Below are 18,407 nucleotides of genomic sequence, written 5' to 3'. Positions count from 1 at the left end.
AAAAATATTAATTTCATAGAAAATATGCACAGCAGATTGTTAGCACACGCATGTGTGCACAGCTTATTAAAAGGGGAAAATCGAATTTTATGCAAACAAATGGGCCAGAGGCCATGCAAATGGATACACAAAGTGGCGCAATAAAAAAATTCTTATCACAGGGGACTCAGATAAGAAGTGGCCAGGCAAAAGCTGTTGAATTTCTATTGAACAATTTCCTGAAGTTGAAAGCAAGATTTCTTAAGCATAGAGAGCTTTTTAAGGCTTACTTGAGCGGTTTGGTACTAATTAATTTTTAAATTAAAAATATCAAAAGTTTAATAACTTCTAAATGACTAGAACTAACATAAAAATGACAAAAGAAGAATATTTTCTTTATAGAATTTTGTTTAAAGCTATAAGCTTTAAGCTATTCAAAGCAATTTCTTATGCAAACCCATATTTACACACTTACGTATGCCCTTACACATATATAAGTATGTATGTATATATAAACGCCTCACTATTTGCACAACTGTGCTCATAACTTACATTAAATTTCCTGTGAAATAGCAAACCCCATCGCCATGCAAATACAAACACAAATACAAATATTAAAGTTTTCAAATGTGCGTAAACGCAAAAGATAAAATCAGGCTACAAATCAAAAGACAACACCACTAACAGACACACACTTAAGATATAAAAAAAAAACTATAAAAAGTAGTAAATAATAAATAAAAAAAGTGCCACAGCTAATTGAAAAAAATCGTTATAATAATTTTAACAAACATTTTTATTGATTGCGCATTTGCCTAAACGCTACACGTTCGCCACAAGCGAGCTTTCGCAGCACTGTACATACCATGCTATATCTATCGTACTTGTGTTTGTATTTGCATATTAAAATATTGATATTGACATTTTTAATATTTGAGCGCGCAAAATACTTCTGCACACACAGAGGCAGAGCCGCATAACGGTCCTACACATTAGGCGTATATTAGCAACTCAGCAACTTTTCGAACAAGCGGCGAGTAGCCCTTAAGCAAACAGAATAATAAAAAAAAAATATTTCATATTGGGTTAGAAAAAATGCGCGTAAATAATAGTACTCTTCTATATGTTATTAAAGGTGGCAGCTGTCTGCCAGTGCTGAGCTCCTGTTGTCCCATGGTAATAAAGCCTTTGATAAGCGAAGCGTGAAATCGGTTGTGTGATAATTGCAGAATATTGCGACAACGCTGATAACGATTTGTGGTGTGGTATGTATGTGAGGGAATGCTAAAGGACGCACGCTATCTTATAGTTATAGTTCCTTTCTTGCAAACCCCTCAAATGGTGTAAAATTTTTTAAATTTTTTTCTGGATAGTTTCAGCGTAGGTTTTATTTACTTTTCTCAGGGGTTTTTTTTAAATAGTAGCATACATTGAGGAGATATATATAAGTATGTATACAAATATACATGAGAATCATTTCGATTTTGCTATTGGACAGCTGAATTTACTTAACAACAAAATACCCTTTAGTTGCTTAGATAACAAATTTATTGGGAATTTTGAGTTTTGACTATTAAAAATTAATAAAAAAAAAATAAATTTCTAGAAAGAACCATATTGTTACAGAGAATTAGCTTCATAGTTATATTTTTGTTGTTCTTATAATGAATATTGAAATGACAATTTTAATGTACTTTGATTTGTATTATTTCACCCCTTCTTTTCTTTTTTTTAATAAAAAGTCTGAAAAATATATTTTTTATATATATTTATTTACTCAGTTCTTTCACAATTTGCCTTTATAAAACCGCCAATTCATCTTCATAAAAGAATTATTATTGAAAGCTCATTAGGCTTTATTGTCTATTTAACTAACCTATTTCTAGAGACAGGTATTTTAACAGTGATATATGCATTAATTCTTTTAAACGTTATTTAAAATATTTTCCGATAAATTGCAGAGAGTGACAACAAGCGATTTACGATAAACTGATAACATAAATTTAGTTGGGGGCGTACAACAATGGAAACGCTTATAATAAGCTTTATACAAGTATGCTCAATCTCAATATGCAGGCAAGGAATGAATAATTACGTATTGAAAATCGTTGCAGGCAAATGCAGACTGAAGTTTATAAAAAAATTAAATTAACAACAAAACATATTGATAAATTTGACAGCCGCACGCCACATGCAGTAGCTTACATATACATACATACTCATATGCTTGGCGCTGCAGTCTTGCATTCGAATCATAAAGTCACGTTATGCCAAAACAAAATGCTGTCTGCAGCCATTTAAAAATATCGCTCGAAAAAATACTAATAAGCGAGTGTAAACAATGCGATGTAATCAGAACAAATTTTACGCTTTATCAGCAGAACGCGTCCACCCGCGTACCCGTCACTTACAGGCATGCATACATGCATACATAGAAATAAATAAAAAGTCAGACATACAGAAAATCATACATACAAACATAAATCTCAACAACATCGAAGCATGTCTGAGGGACTACACTCGCAACAGAAATGTCAAAAATGCACTTCAAACTGTTTGAGTCTGACATATATATATGTATATATATATTTATATATGTATTTATTTGAGTGTGTATGAGCTGCATGCCCCGTGTATCTGTGTGTGTTTTGTGGAGTTAAGCATGCACTTTTCGACAACTTTGCTTGTTATGCACTCATAAAGAGCGCTCATAAACAAGCACACTGATATGAAAAATGCACACAAAGCCACATACACACAAGTCATATAAAGGTAAATGCAGTAATAAATATTTCAAGCCGTGAATCTGATGCTTATCCAGTTTAACTGCAGTGTGCAGGTAAAATATATACCAGTCATATATATTTTTTTATTATTTTTGTTTTTCATATTTATTGTATTTGTATTTTGTTGCTTTATATTTATTTAATTTTCTTCGGTTAACACTTGTGTCAATAGTACACACATATATACACTTCAGTATGTATAGCTCCGATTTTGACTTGTTTTTGTCGCATTGAATGTTCCACTTTTCGACAGCATAGCCTCACGCTCGGAATAAAGTACAGCGCAAACAGAGAATTTATTAAAAAAAGTATATAAAATGAAAGTGATCAAACAGAGAGTGTTAAGCATATGCAGACATACATATATGTGTATATAATGAATGTTTTTAAATTTTTTTTTAAGAGAACTGCAGCGAAATTCTGTACAAAAATATGAACTTCTCAGAATATTTTCAGATTTCTTAATTCTTTCTGTTTAAAATTGATTGGTGTTTTTTTTTTTTCAATCAAAATTTAGGTTGCAACAAGTTCCTAAATAATAATTTCTTTTAAGAAAATATTTTGTATATTTTTATTATTATTATATTATTATTCATCTATCTCTGATATTTTCAACGAAGTTTTTGGATAACCAAGGTTAAAAACTCAAATTTAGAGAGTATTAATAAATTAAGACCATATTTTTTGGATACTATAGTCTATTGGAAGTATATTTGAGAGGCTTTAGTATATATGTAAAGGAGGTTTTTGTTCCAATCTGTATATTATTACATAATATCTATTCCATATATCAGATGATACTTATACTGGATAACTTCTAAAAAAAATTTGCTATAAACTGTTATCTTACGTATGATACAACTCTAACAAATTAAAAAAAACTAATTTTATTTACCAAAAACTAACAAGATGACTTTTGCACCTTTTATTATCTGACTTGCCTTGAGTCCAAAAATCGATTAACCCAAATTTCTATTACAAACATTGCAATATACTGTTTAACTATTTTATTAAAAAAATAAATAGAGTAAACAAAAAAATATTTAATTAATTACTTGCGCTATTTTTTAACACAATTGACAATATTTATATGCTTACATGATTGTACATATGTATGCAGTCAAGTAAATAAAATATTACAGCATTTGAGGCACGAATTTCGAGCATAAAATCAGCGGCTACAGGTGGTGAAGTGCAATCAGCGAGTCAAACACACACACCTACACATTGACAGTGAGTTGTAGTTGTTACAGAGGGAGATTGTTAGTAAAGGGTATTAACTGCCTTGCACTTATCGCGCTAGTAAGCGGAGTGCATTCAGTGCTGACTATTTTTTTTTATTTGTATATCAGTGCCTACATACATACATACATACATACATATGAGGTGAATATATGAAATTTATAATAGCCGAATATGTCCGCGACAGCGTTCGAAGCTGCCCCACCAACTGAACCCTAATAAATATAAGCAAATAAGATACGGATAACACACACAAACAAATTGAACGGAGTTCAACAATACAAATACAACATTTTAAATAAGAACAAACAAAATATTAAGCGTTGACGGCGGATAGCCGTGGAAATTTGGTAGCGACAACGACAGTGACAGTCAGCGAGTCTCTAGCTGCCGAACTGCTGAACTGCTGCGTGATGCTGATAAGATAAAGACATGTAGGAAGCTATTTTTAAACACACAAAAATATATATAACTTCATACTTATGAAAACCTATAAGCCCCCACTGAAACCAATAACAACACACAATGCAGCTGACTAAGACATATGGCTTGCTTTCAGGCTTAAATCTTCACAAAAGTTACATGCCACAAAAGCGGCGAAATATGTGCTTTTGTTATTGTTGTAGCTGCGCATTTTGCTATTTTTGAACTGCCGTTTTGGTAGCAACGCGCATTTAGAACGTGAAAGATTGATGGCATTTGTTGGCGCGAAAATTCCAAATGAGCCACAAAATGCGGCAGCAGCAAGCACAACAAAAACACGCAAAAGGCATTTGTCCAAAAATAATAAAATTAAAAAACAATAAAAAGTAGGCATAACAAAAAGTAGAAAACCCCATTTATGGTACGGTTCACATATTAAAACGAATGGCTCGAGTACATTAGATGACGTCAGTATGCGTTGCACGTACGAAACGGAGTGAACTATGGACACCAGCGTTTGCATACCAATTAGCTCGGCGCGCAAGCGCGTTTACATATCGACAGTTGTATAGATTTTGCATTTGTTTATAGCGAATTATCGGAAAGATATGTGTGTATTGCGTGAGCTATTGGGGCTAACGTGAGCGACTTCTAGCAGGCATACCAGAAGGCAGACAGCCAGCAGACAGTTCTTGAGAAGCGCACGGTTGCGTGTGTTGTGCTTAATGACAGAAGCCACCGGCGCGTAGTAGTATTGATTTGCGCTTGACAACGCATAAATCGGCTTTATTTATTTGCGAGTTGACAAGTGAAAACTTCGGAGTGTCAAGCGTATAAAAATAATAAATAAAGTATGTAAAATTATTTATTTCACCGCACTTCTACTCTACTATCTTCCTTTTTATTACTCTTATTCTAGTTCTTAAGCAAACTTACTTTTTCCCTTCACAAATTCCGTGTGATTGTGCTCGTGATTTTGCGCAAGCGCCGCTGCGCCACTCGCACCGCCCACTCCATTACCGCCCATGCTGTTGTGACGCTTGCGCGCCGCTTGCTGCGTGCTGCGATAACGTTCCGTGCGGCCATTTTTACCGCCACCCTGTCGGGGGTTGCGCGGCGCCAGCGCCGTGTCGACGACGCAGCCGGAGAAGTGCAGCAAGAGCAGCAGCAGCACTGGCGTCCAACGCTCCAGCGTTAATACTTGCATTTTATGCTCAACAACAACAACTACAACGACTACGACAGCAGGAGCGCTGACACTGCAACGGCATTCTACAGAAACGCGTAATCCAAAGTGGAGCGTTGAAGCGTTGTTGTTTAATTTTCAGATTTTTGTTATTTCAAAAAATATTTGTTTTCTCAAAACTTTCCAGATAAATATTGCACTTTCTGATTTGTCGCGCACTTATTATTTAAGCGAACACAATACACACACATCCATTTGTAAACACGAAAGCAAATATTTTGTTACTTGATTTGCGCATGCGCGCCGTTTGCAGTCAAACTGCACGGCACTGCAGAAAACTTCGTGGGGTTTCGCGTTTCGTTGCAAGCAGTACGCGCGCCGCGAAGTTTTCGCTTTTCGTTCGCTCGTCGTCCGTGTTGAACTGGCGCGGCGTTGCTGGCTTTTTGCGCTCTAAACGAGTTTCAAACGAGCAGCCAAGTGACTCCTCGCGCGGCGGAGTTGGATTTGGCTGTGCGCTCGTTCGACTGGGCAGCGCATTCACTGTGTACACACACACACCCTTTACCGCGTGCGCTTCTGCCTTTTGAATTCGGTTTCTATTTGCGTTTGTTTGTGTGTGCAGATCTGTGCCGCCGACGATCGCGTATCTTTTGTTTGTTTTGCAAATTAATTTTTGCTACAAGCGCGACGCGTTCCAATTAGTTACGTGTTTTTTGCAATTTTTTTTAGAATTCTACAAACAATATGTCGCGTTGCGCACTCGAATTTAATTCTTGATTTCAGTTTAAAAGGGTATAACGAAGTCACCACATTCCACACTTTTCTAATTATATGGAAACATTTACTAAATCTGGCCTCAAAGCACTAAAAACACACAACCCCCAACACACGAATACGAATTTATGATAACAACAATACCAAACGACCCAACAAGTTGCACTTTTCCAATTATTCTCTTGTCATTTAACAAAATTTTTTCATCATCATATTCTTTATTTTCTTTCTCAACAGCAAAATGATCAAAACACCGTCCGCGTGCGTTTCGGCCTCTGTGCGACAAAACGTTTTACTCTCAACTGAAGTTGGAAATCATTCCAAAAGTTTGGTACGTTAGCCAACAATACCAGAAATGAGGCGAATTCAGGCAAAAATCACACACAGATACTCACGAACACACTCACGCGCGCAGACGTAATGGAAATACAGGTAACTCAAATATGAACCAAAGCAGGTAAACGGCAAACAACAAATACACACTGCCAATAGCAGCTGTGATATTCGCCGCGATCGTCAACTACGCCGGCTTCACTGCAGCACAATAAACTAGGGAAGATACCGTCGCTTTGGTATACAAAGTGATGAAGAAAACAACCTTAGCATTTGAGAGTGGGCTCAATTCGAAGATCACATCACACAAAAAAACAAAAAAAACAATAACAATAACAAAACCACATTCGATCTTGCCGGCGAAGCGGCGAATTTGGTGACGCTGAGCGCGCTCAGGTGTTGCGTGTTTGAGCGTCGCTCACCTGAGCGCCCAGTTGAGGCGAGTATACTTGGCATGTTTGAGTTCACGGTTTCGAGTATTGTGCAAGAAAACCAAATACATACAACCCTAAGATGTTTCGGTGTATTTTATGGTGTGCGTGTGTTGCAGACAATCCCAAAGACATTTGCTCGATCTTGAAGTTCTCGCCTTATAAGTTGAGGTGTTTTGCAGTCTATGCGCTCGTTGGACGCGTGGGTTTTCGATTTTCATCAGTTTTTATTTTTATTATTTAATGACTTTAAGCGTTTCACACTTACTTGTGCTATGCCTATTAGCTTGCTTACGGGTTTCTCAATATAATGCGGCTAATATACAGCTCAAGCGCAATTATTAATTAATTATGGAATGTTCTGAGCTCCAATCTCATATAAGAGCAACTCATGGAACTATATAGTTCACATCATGCTTTTCTATATATTATAATATTCAGCAAATTGGATTTAAATTAAAAAAATACATTTTTATATGGAAGGTAGTTTGAGAACTTCATTCGATTCATATTCTGAGAATATACCTCTAATCAACCACTTTGCAACACTTATAGCGAGTCCGATCTATAATTTGTAATAAAAGCTTCAATGTCGATCCTGACTACCTAGAAATTTTTACTCTAATGGATTTTCCTTCGACAAAAAATTATAGTTCTCAAATATGAATTGATTCCAGATCAAGTCATGCTCTGCTCCTGCCATAATTTATCATCTATGGTTTCTATATGTTAGATCACAGCTGGAATATAATCGTTTTGTTAAGCTTTATTAAGCATTTAAAGCACAGCTATCCTTTCCAATTGAATTGAGAGAGATCTCATCGCTTATGAAGATAAAACTCGAACCTAACCTAAGCATTTATATGGTATTGCCATCACCACTTGAGAACATCTATTTACACATAATACTACCTCGGATAAACCATTATTTATTTAAAGCATATGACTATACAAGAACAATATAATATATATATATATATATTTGTAAATGAATATATTTGTCCAATATATCGAAGACAATCAGACAGACGCCAGTCTACCACTAAGCAAACAAACAACAGTATTTACGCATATGTCACACGAAAAGCGAAAAGGACAACTTACTTGTGTTGATAAAGATCCTGCAGAAATGCACAAAGATTCAATTACTCACATATTTAAAGGAATCTACGGACCAGCGATTGCCACGAAGTGATATTCAATACCACAGAAATCACAACAGCAATTTGCATCTCTTACCTGAAATGACATAGAGAGAAGAAGAAAAGAATAAAACATTGATAACAGATAATAAATAACTAATAAATAAAGAATAATTATGAACATTCCTTAGCTGGACAGCAGCGGCGCAGACGCCCGAGGGCCTTTTACTGTACGGCTATCGCAGCGAGTAGCGGCAGTGTCATGCTCATTTGTATGTATATATACAAACAAAAACATAAACACTTAACTTTCCACAAGACAATCTTAAAGACTACAAATTAAATTTAAAATCCACACGCGCGACATTCGCTCAGCTCCGAATGCTGTGCCGCAAGCAAAGATATGTGCGGGAATCAAATTTCATCGGCACTTCTACTTACAATAGTTAAACCGATGCGGTGCTGATAATAAAAGCCACGCAATGAAAGATGACAACCTTCACCTGTCCGCTGTCGACCACGGGTTGCCACAAATCGATGCACTCACGGCGGCGCAGCAACCAAATGCGGCCTGACAGACGGAGCTCAGGTAGTCAGGCGCACTGAATTACCACCCGCTGAAAGGCCGGTCCCACTGCCCGTTTGCCGTTCACTCAGCCATGAACATAAATTTTATAACGTGCAATTCGAATTCTGTGAAAATCCTCGACGATTACCAAAACAACCGCTGGCCAACAGGCAAGTGCATCTTTTCGTTTGTAAAATATTGTGGCACTCTCGTTGTTGTTGTTGCTGTGCAACTAACGAAAGTCAAAATGCTCATTTCTTGATTTTACGCCTGTTACAAAACACATTGGCAACGCCTTCACTTCAGCGCTGCTGCCAGCCAAAGCAACTGTTGCTCCGCACGGCAGGTGTCAGCAGCGCGGTGTGAAGTGTTGCATGCAACACACAAATCTACATACATGCTGCGCCATCCCACAGAGGCGTTGCTTTGTCTTTTGGTCTCTAATCCGCTGTCCATTGTTCGGGCTGTGACTTCTTCTAATGTCTTTTGACCATAGTTAGTTGCGCACAAAATACTTTCGAATTGACAATTTCTAATAGGCGAGCGAGTGCGCTATTGGTAAGCACCTAGTTTGGCATTGTATTTGAAGTGGACTTGCATTGTGTGGCACTTGAGTTGACAAAGGGACCCTCGTACTTGAGCGGCTGGGCGCCGGGATGCTGCTTGACAAGATATGTTTGCTCTTAAATGGGGGTGTGCAAAAAATTGGCATTTGTTGTGGAGCTGCTATTTATGGCGTTCTTCAGAAATGTTTTAGGCTTTAATGAAAGACCGTGAACCTTCAAAAACTTGATTATCCTGTCACTCTGAAGAACGGGGTTATATAGAGCCTGATTTTGGACCACACTAAATCCAGGAAATTGGGAATCATATTTCGAAAAGCCAGTCAAAGCCAGTCTCCTATTCTATATGCTGAATGTATTCATTTGCCCGACCTAACCTCTCTCTATCTAAACGATATTTTTATATTCAAAACTACTAGTTTTAATAACAAACCAGGTTCAATCTTAATCGATGGTGAACGGTGGGTCGAACGGGTTTCATAGTGTATTAAGAAAATTAATTTGAAAATTCTTGCTTTAATAACCATTAAAATATTCGAATTAAAAGATTTCTCTGAAATTCTCATTAACATTGTTTTGGTATATTTGTAATATATGCAGCCCAAATTTTAAACAAAACAGCTGCCAGCCATTTAACTGACAATTTTTCTTTTTCCACAACACAATCACTGTTACCACCTCGACCACAACAACAAGAGAAGTGGGCATACACGAACTAACTGCCACTCAATAGAGCCATAAATGTTGCAGCTACATACTGTGTATGTAAATATGTATTTAATCACAAATATATAATTTTCGAATACATTCAAATCCAATGCGGCTCGAAATATACACAGTCAGCGGTGCAAGTAATCGAACCAAACCAAATAACACTTCAACACGCAGCAAGCGTATAACCAAAAACAAAAAGCAACAGCAGCAACAACAAGTTGAAACATAAAAATGTGGCTGGGTGAAATACAAAAACAAAAACAAAAAAAAAAATGGAAAAATGTTGACCCAAATCAAAGCGCGCATTCCAGCAATCAATTGTTACAAGTGTTAGCAACACCGATTCCGCTACAACCGCACACCCCCCGCTCTCTTGCGCACACTCGCTCCGCTTGAAGCTTCACCTTTGCGCCGACGCAACGATGTACACGAAGATACTTGTAGAGTCAGCGCCAGATCCACTCCAAACAGATAACCACTTAACTTTACGCCATTCGAAACGCGCATTTACCGACATACAGCCAATAACAACAACAACCAGCAACAACATTCATGTAATGCTACAACAACTAACAAATCGCGATCTGCTGCGAGCACAATACAATAGAGCCAACAATAAACACAAACACACACACAGTGATGCCTACATAATTTTGACTAACGATCTTTCACATCAACGCCAGACGCGACGCGTTCGACGAAGGCTTCCCTTTCAGCTTTGCTGCATAATCGATTGTTTGCCGCTGCGGCGCGGCTCCAGCATTCTCGTCAATAAGACACGATCAGCGCGCACGATCGGCAGTCGAAAGTATGTCGGTTTGTTTGTTTGTGTGCGACGCGCTTCATTTACACCGCCACAGTCCCTCGGACGCTGTGTCTTGTGGACTGCGCTGCGCTGGACCGACTCCAAAACGGCGATCTATGCGATCGCAGCGATCACAGACTCCATCTCCATCAAATCGTGTTCGAGTCGTCTCGTGACTGTGCACTTCATGGCTATTGTTGTTGTTGTTGTGGTAATAAATTGAACCTTTAAGGCAATGATTTTGATTTGCGAGCACACAAAGCGTAGCCGTACACACACACAGAGGCGTAACAACAATTTCGAGTCGAATTTCTTTTTGTTCGGCTAAATTTTGATGGATGCCACCAACAGCAGCGGGCAGGCGTATAAATAGAGAAACCCCCACTTAAAACTTACAAATCGAAAAGAACAAGCTACCAACGGCCGCATGAAAAATAGATAGCTTGACGGGTAGGCGTTCGGAGCAAAGACTGGCAGCTCATTATGCGCCCGTGACGCGCAACCCGATACCACAAAAAACAACAAAGCGCCGTAAAGTAGAGAACGCTTCAATCACGGTTGTAGAACTTTGAAAGCGTAAAGCGTTTTGTAGCGCTGATCGTCGATGATCGTTGATTCTTGATCACCATGCTGATCAACAACGCTGATCACCGGACCGGCAGCAGCAGCCGGTAGACAATAACAACAATACCCGAAACTAACAATCAAATCAAGCTGGAACGAATCTTTCCCGCAGGTACTCAATTGAGTCTCTATGTATGTATGGATTTTGAAGGTAGGGCCGATAGCAATAACAACAATTATTTAGAGCAGCATTCAATACACAGCTGCTTGAGATTTGTTTTCCATGAAGCGCAATAGCATACAAATTACATTTTTTTACTTCGAAATCGACTGTTATTTCATTTTTTGTTTTTAGAAAATCTACGAGAATCTCTGCAGACGCGGCTGAGACGCAGAGGAGTCACAGCTAAAATGAGTAGAAAGCAGTAATTTATAATGTCCCTCGCAGATCCTTAAAGGTGACGTGGTGAACAATAGAGAGCAGGTTGTTGAAAATGAGCGAACAACAATAGCGACGCACTCAACAAAAGATCATCCCGCTGCTTCGTCCTCAGCTGCACTGCAGTTGTTGCACCATATGCACTTGCGTCTTGTAGCCTTGGCTCATTGGACCCTATGGAGGCGATGTACTTCAAGTCATCGTGCCAACACAGTTAATATGGACGCTGCCAATTCGAAGGTTGTGTATATAAAACAACAAAAATAAATAAAACAAAAAAGGAATAGGTGAAATGAAAAAACAAAAATCGAAGACAAAACGTTAAGCAAAAAGATGCACTTCAAGGCGGCGTTTGCCAAAACAATGGTTCACACAAGTGCAACTGCCAAAAGAACAAAGTGTCTTGTGTAATTCGTGCAGCGCAACCTCTCGAAGCTGCTGCAGTTAGCAAATCTGCACTTCAGCTTAAGCGCCCTCCTAGCGGCAGGGATGCTGTAATCAGCTGCCAACAAGTGTAATCCATACTCGAAAACAGACCACGACCGAATTATTCCCAGCATTCCTTCAATGTTGCCCGATTGGAAAATTCTTTTGTCTTCTTGAAGGGATTGGGCTGTTGTTGCCCAACTTGTAGTTGCTTCTTGAGGCATTAAAGCCGAAACAGTTGTTGGTTGAGATTACAAATATGTAACGTGGGTAATTGATATGCCAACAGCTTAGGAAACATATACGGATGTGTCTTCAGGCGTGAACTAGTTTAAATCCTTGTGAGAAACTCCCCAAGATTTGAAGGTTGCGCTTAATAAATATTATAGACAAAATGATAACTATGCGAAAGTTTGAATAAAGCGGAAGTTATTATATAATTTTATACAAGAAGGTGTCACAGCTTAGAATCTATATTCTTCTTTATTGTTAAAGGCTTTTTATAAGACATTTTATTAGAAAAAAAATTCAAAGTGTGAAAGTACTTATAATCGTTCGTTGATCATAAAACTTCATTAGCCTATGTGTATTTTATTTTTCCCCTTCACCTCTTGATTTGTAAGCCTAATTCAAAATTTGGGAATCGCAGCTAACTTCACTTTTCTGTGAAATCACAAAAAGTGTGCTTGCTGTTTATAAGGTTTTAAGAAAGAGCAAACCATACGAATGATAAAAGGGGTCAGAGGTCACTTTGGAGAAATCACATAAAGAACATCTTACTTTACTTTTTTTTTAAGAAAGATAATTTATAAAAATAATTTTCTTTTTCAAAAATTCCATTGCTACACAAAACAAAGGAACCCTTAAAGAAACCCAAAATGAAGACTCATCTAACAGCAACAAAACTTACGCACGTGCTATGCTCTCTAATTAAGGGCTGGGCGCTAAGCTTTATAATTGGCTTAGACATTATTGCCACATGCCTAAGACGCCACAACAAAAGTAAAGCCCTTGACTACAATAACACAGTATAGTATCAAAATACAGAGCAAAATAGAGCCCTGATTTACCCACACCCCGCTCACATGAAGCAACAAAAAAAAACTACAAAATATACGACGTCGCACATGTCAACGCGTAATCATTACAACTCATCTAACATTATATATTTGGCTTTCTAAAGCATTGAAGTGGTCCAACAGCTTTAGAGCTCGCGCGGAAGATCAGTCTCTGCTCTGAAATGTCGCTCGATGCTGCTGCCCTGTCATCCGCGCTGGTGTTGGCTCAATTAGTCGCCTGCTCTGCCAATATGTCGACAATTGGGCCGGCAAGCGAACGCGTCGGCCAACAACGGTAACGACAAAGCGCTCAGCAAATCGGCTTAAAGTGCCTAAACTTAATTGTCACAAGAATTTTTTCTTCTCTTCTCTTGTGCGTGTGTTTTCCTTGGACCAAAATGAAAACAGCAACAACAACAGTTCGACAAAGGTTAAAGCCCAAACGAAAATGTTCAATTGAGCTGAGAACAACAAGAACAAGAAAATTAAATGAATAATACGCACAAAGTGAAATGCTGACCAGCCACTAAAGCGTCAAGTCACGCTGTCGAGTTTGCTAAGCAACAGCGTCGTATTTGTCTTATTTATGAGCGTTTTGAATGTTTGCGCAAAGTGCGAAGACATGCGGCGCACGACGCGACTCATACATATGTCACGAGTTTCTTTGGCAAATCGGTTTGTGTAATTGCTAAAATGTTTTATTTTCGAATGGTCTAATTGCTCGACGCTCAATTGAACTTAACACGCGAACCACGGAGAGTAAGGTGAAAACGTAATTCAAAAGACCGAGCATCGAGAGGACTGACCCAAAAAAGATCGATCGACTTGTCCACAACTAAGATCAGTAAGATCTCACTAATTCTAATTCTCTTTGAATATATCTATCATATATCTATCATAAAGCTCAAGCTTTAGATCCAAAGTGAAAAGAACTCAGAACCTCGAAGGGACTAAAGAGGACTAATAAATCTATCTCATCAAACTAATACCACCTCTTACATGCTCTGCGGCTTATCGCAAGTGGAGATTTGGTCCAAAGGATTTTGAATCAATCTCAAAACCCCATTTACTAGGCCGAACAACACCACCGGAAAGCTTACAAACATCCGGAACGCACGATCGTTTAAGAGTCTCACTTACGCCAAACTAAGCGTATTGAGCAAATACTAAATGAAAACAAATATATTTTTTCTTTAGAACCCTCCGCGACCAAAGTAAACATTTGTGCGCATGCGCAGCTGTCGCTAAAAATAACAAGCTAATCAGTAAGTCAGATTTCTGTGTGTTGTATGAAAAATTAATAAAAAAATATGACGAGGAAGGCGCGCTTAAACTCAGTTGGACTGCGGCAACTTGAAGCTTTATGTTGTTTATATTACTAATTGACAATACACGGCGCAGCGGCGCAATATGTAGGGGGATTCTTATCGCGCATTTAAGCATTTCGCGCCTTTATGAATAAACACTCATAAAGAGGAATAATTTGTAGCCTTCTTTCATATTCTTTTTAACCATATTTTAATCGCCGAAAATTCGCGCGAAATTACTTGTTGATTTTTATTGGAGTTCGAGTAATGACGGTAAAGTTGATTTTGTTTGAGTGACATTTTTTTGCAATTTTTTTTTTAAATTTATTAAGCTTCAATGAACAAGTATTCACTTCTCAACTTCTTAGCTTGTAGTGAATTTCCACTCTTCATTGTGCGCGATCGCTAAAAGAACAACGATGACATTGTCATGGACGCGCTGTGCTTTAGCAGCTCTAACGTCGTTACTTGGGGTTAAAGTCAGTGACCGTGGCAAACAAACTCAATTAACTATACGCGACCATACTCATGGTAAATACCAAGCAGCCACCCAAAATGCTGAAACAATCAGCGATCAACCTCTTACTTGTCTTCTTCTTCAGCTGGAGCTCACTATCAAGCTCAGCACTTAGTCCGGCGATTATTGTTGAGCTTAACTTTCTGCTTTGTGTTGCACAATTGTATTATTGTTCTTCGCTTAAGCGCTGCACTGAAGAGCGCTTCACCGTTTTCTACGAATTCCACACGACATCCCAATTGCAGTCGCTAATTTGTTTCTTGCGCATGCGCCGCAAACTAAAAGCCAAACAGCCAACAGCAACCAGTGACTGTCCAGCCAAGGTGATCGGCGTTCACCGGTGTATATCGCCTTGTTGCCAGCGCTACTGCTTAGACGTTGTCACGAAGGCGCAAAATGCAGTCAGGACCACAACGAATTCGCGGAAAATTAATATTTTGTTTTTGCTTTTTGGCATACATACTACCCAGCGAGCAGCGGACCAATTGGGACTGCACACAGTCCAACAACGTCAATACCGTACAGTAATGCTGGACAATGGCAGAAAAAAATCGCACGAGTAGGGTGATAAACAGTGACTGAGTTATGATGAAATTAGCTTTCGTTGTTTCTTATTTACATACAAACAACCATATATACAAAGATATTTATGAGAAAATGGCTCGTGTGCGCTTTGGTGTGGCACTGCGACTGCGCTTATTGTTTGCTGTTGTTTACTACATTTGTTTTTGTTTTGGTCTTTCTGTGATATTTCTTTCACCATCTAGCACGTCTGCAGCTGTGCGACTCTGTCCGAGATCCTGCATATGCTGAGTTGGCAAATTTTCCGCTTCAAGCGTTAAATGTCTGTTGGAATGAGCTTCACAGCTGTGCTGTGGCAAAGTTTAATTTGCAAATTGAATAAGAGTTGTTCTGTAAAGTGATATCCTTTCCTGTTTCTACTTGGTATAAGTCTGGTATAGTCACAGAATTAGTTATCTTTAAGGAAACTCGGAAAAATCTACGGAACATTACAGAACTTCCCGATAGTTCTCGAGATAGTAGAGAGAATGTATGTTCAGAGATTTGTGAGTTGGGTCCAGTATCTTTTCCTATTATATATATTATATATGAAAGTAAAAAATAGGGATTTCATGTTTTAAGACATTATATCATTAAAAAAATATCCTTGGCGATAAGTCTGGATCAAACGCAGCCAGTTGAGGTCACCTCTCTTTTTCATATCACTTGAGTGGTTGGAGGTTTGATGAGCTATCCCATTGAAAATCAATATCTCATGAGCAGAAGATTTTAGCAGCATGAAAATATAATGCTCTTGGGAACCACTGGGAGGAAGTAAAACCACACTATTAATGGTTGGAACAGATAGTTTCATCGTTTCAAATTGGTATTAAAGACACCCCAATTAAATTGTCCGATTTACATTACCATGGAGGTATAAGGGAGCCTGGTCTGCGAACAAAAAAAAAATAGTGGAAGATCTACTATTAATCTGGAGCTTCTGAATATGATCTTCAGACTTCAGTTATTTTGAAATTAACAAGGCTTCTTCAATAAAGAATATTTACGAGATGTATTTATCAAAAATTTTGTTTTTTCTCATAATTTCTTTTTATATAACCTTAGATTAAATTCCAATATATCTAAATATAAATATAAATATAAAAGGAAGCAACACCAAGCTAATGATCGCTATCGCTATAAGCTCATTTCATGCTGAATTCTTTAGCATTTTCCACCTCCCGATTAACCAAGCCAAACCCTTCACTTCGACACTCCGCTACACAGCACAGCCGCTGCCGCTGCCGGCTGCTGACTGCCCCGTCATTTGGCGCATCGATTTACGATTTAACTTGGTCATGTACACAATGGCAAACAGGCAACAACACTAATAACTTTAAGTGCATACAATATAAGCATTGTTGTAAATACGTGTTGCACTGCGCTTATTGCAACATCGTTGTTGGCGTCATCAACAGCGGCGTTGTTGTTGGCATCGTTATGTTTTCGCTTTTGTAATCAGCAGGGCTAGCAGACAATATGTACACGTGTAGATTCTTTACTCATCGAAGACTGGGTACCCTTGCGAATTTAACACGGCAGCAACAAAATTGGTGGCAACTACAACAACAGCAACAAGAACTATGTGGAGATAAACGCAGCAAGTAACACCGCTGAGAAATAATCGCCAACAACAACAAAAACAAGGCACAAAGTTATATGCACGAGTGTGTTGGCTAAAAGATAATCGGCTAAGGCTTCCACAAAGCATTACGAAATCTCAAGGATGCTGCAAAACAAAACAAAAACGAAAATGGTTGAGTGTTGTGACAGTTGCCAGGGGTAAAAAGGGGGAAGAGTTACTGTGACTGCGCTGTTACGTTGTGGACAAGTTGTTGCCGTTGCATTTAAGGCAAAAACAACAACAACTGCCAACGATGGACCCTTAAATGGTTGGTAGTCAACAGTCATTTGCCTCTAAAACATGAAGCAACAACACACACACACTCACATGTAAGTATGTATGTGTGCATAGAATGCATGCCTGCATCAGCGAAGAGCGATTGCCCACCATAAATTGCAGCTTAGCCAGCATTATCTGGCAGCATGGCACAACGGCAGCAACAGCAACAACAACAACAACCACAACAAAGCCATGTTTTCCACTTCGATTTGCCACTTTGACTTTAACAATTGATAGCGTACCACATGGCCAGCGCTGCGGAAACCCAAGACGACCACAACGTGCAACGACAACAACATCGTCGCCAACATTTCAGCCTTGCAACATTGCAACTTTGACAAAGTTAGCAACCAGTGGTCCCAAGAAAATGCAGCCGCAACATTCCATTGTGTCGCTGTTGTCTCAGCGTTAGTAAGGATTCTCTGCACAGCGCTGCTGGCAAAAGACGCTGGGACCTTGTGTGATGTGGAACTTTGAACCTCACACTGGTATGTTAGCTGGTCAACGCACTGTGGGTTGATGGACCCTTAAATCTTAAAAAAATTATTCTACATTAATACTTGGGACCAGTTTACCAAAAAGTAACGGCCCATAAAAAGAGTTAAATGAAAAGATTTACTCTAAATTTGAACTTTGGACTAAGAGAAAGACCCTGAAAACTACTTAGTTTAAACTGAAATTGAAAG

General features: G+C 38.5%; 1 protein-coding gene across 2 annotated transcripts in view; it reads right to left on the bottom strand.

The window, feature by feature from the left end:
- Positions 1-18,407, bottom strand: part of Egfr_1 (epidermal growth factor receptor) — a 101,051-nt gene that overhangs the window by 25,979 nt on the left and 56,665 nt on the right. Inside the window, exon 1 of one of the 2 annotated variants that reach the window (XM_011197963.3) lies at positions 5,367-7,482. The exons of the other annotated variant lie outside the window; for it this stretch is intronic. Within the exon in view, the coding sequence (XP_011196265.2) occupies positions 5,367-5,637 (271 nt within the window). The 5' untranslated portion in view covers positions 5,638-7,482. Of the gene's footprint in view, positions 1-5,366; positions 7,483-18,407 lie in introns of those variants that run through there. 2 annotated transcript variants of the gene reach the window in all.

This window comes from Zeugodacus cucurbitae, chromosome 6 (genome assembly GCF_028554725.1).
Source record: "Zeugodacus cucurbitae isolate PBARC_wt_2022May chromosome 6, idZeuCucr1.2, whole genome shotgun sequence".
Lineage (NCBI taxonomy): Eukaryota > Metazoa > Arthropoda > Insecta > Diptera > Tephritidae > Zeugodacus > Zeugodacus cucurbitae.
This window is presented reverse-complemented; position numbering and strand designations above follow the sequence as displayed.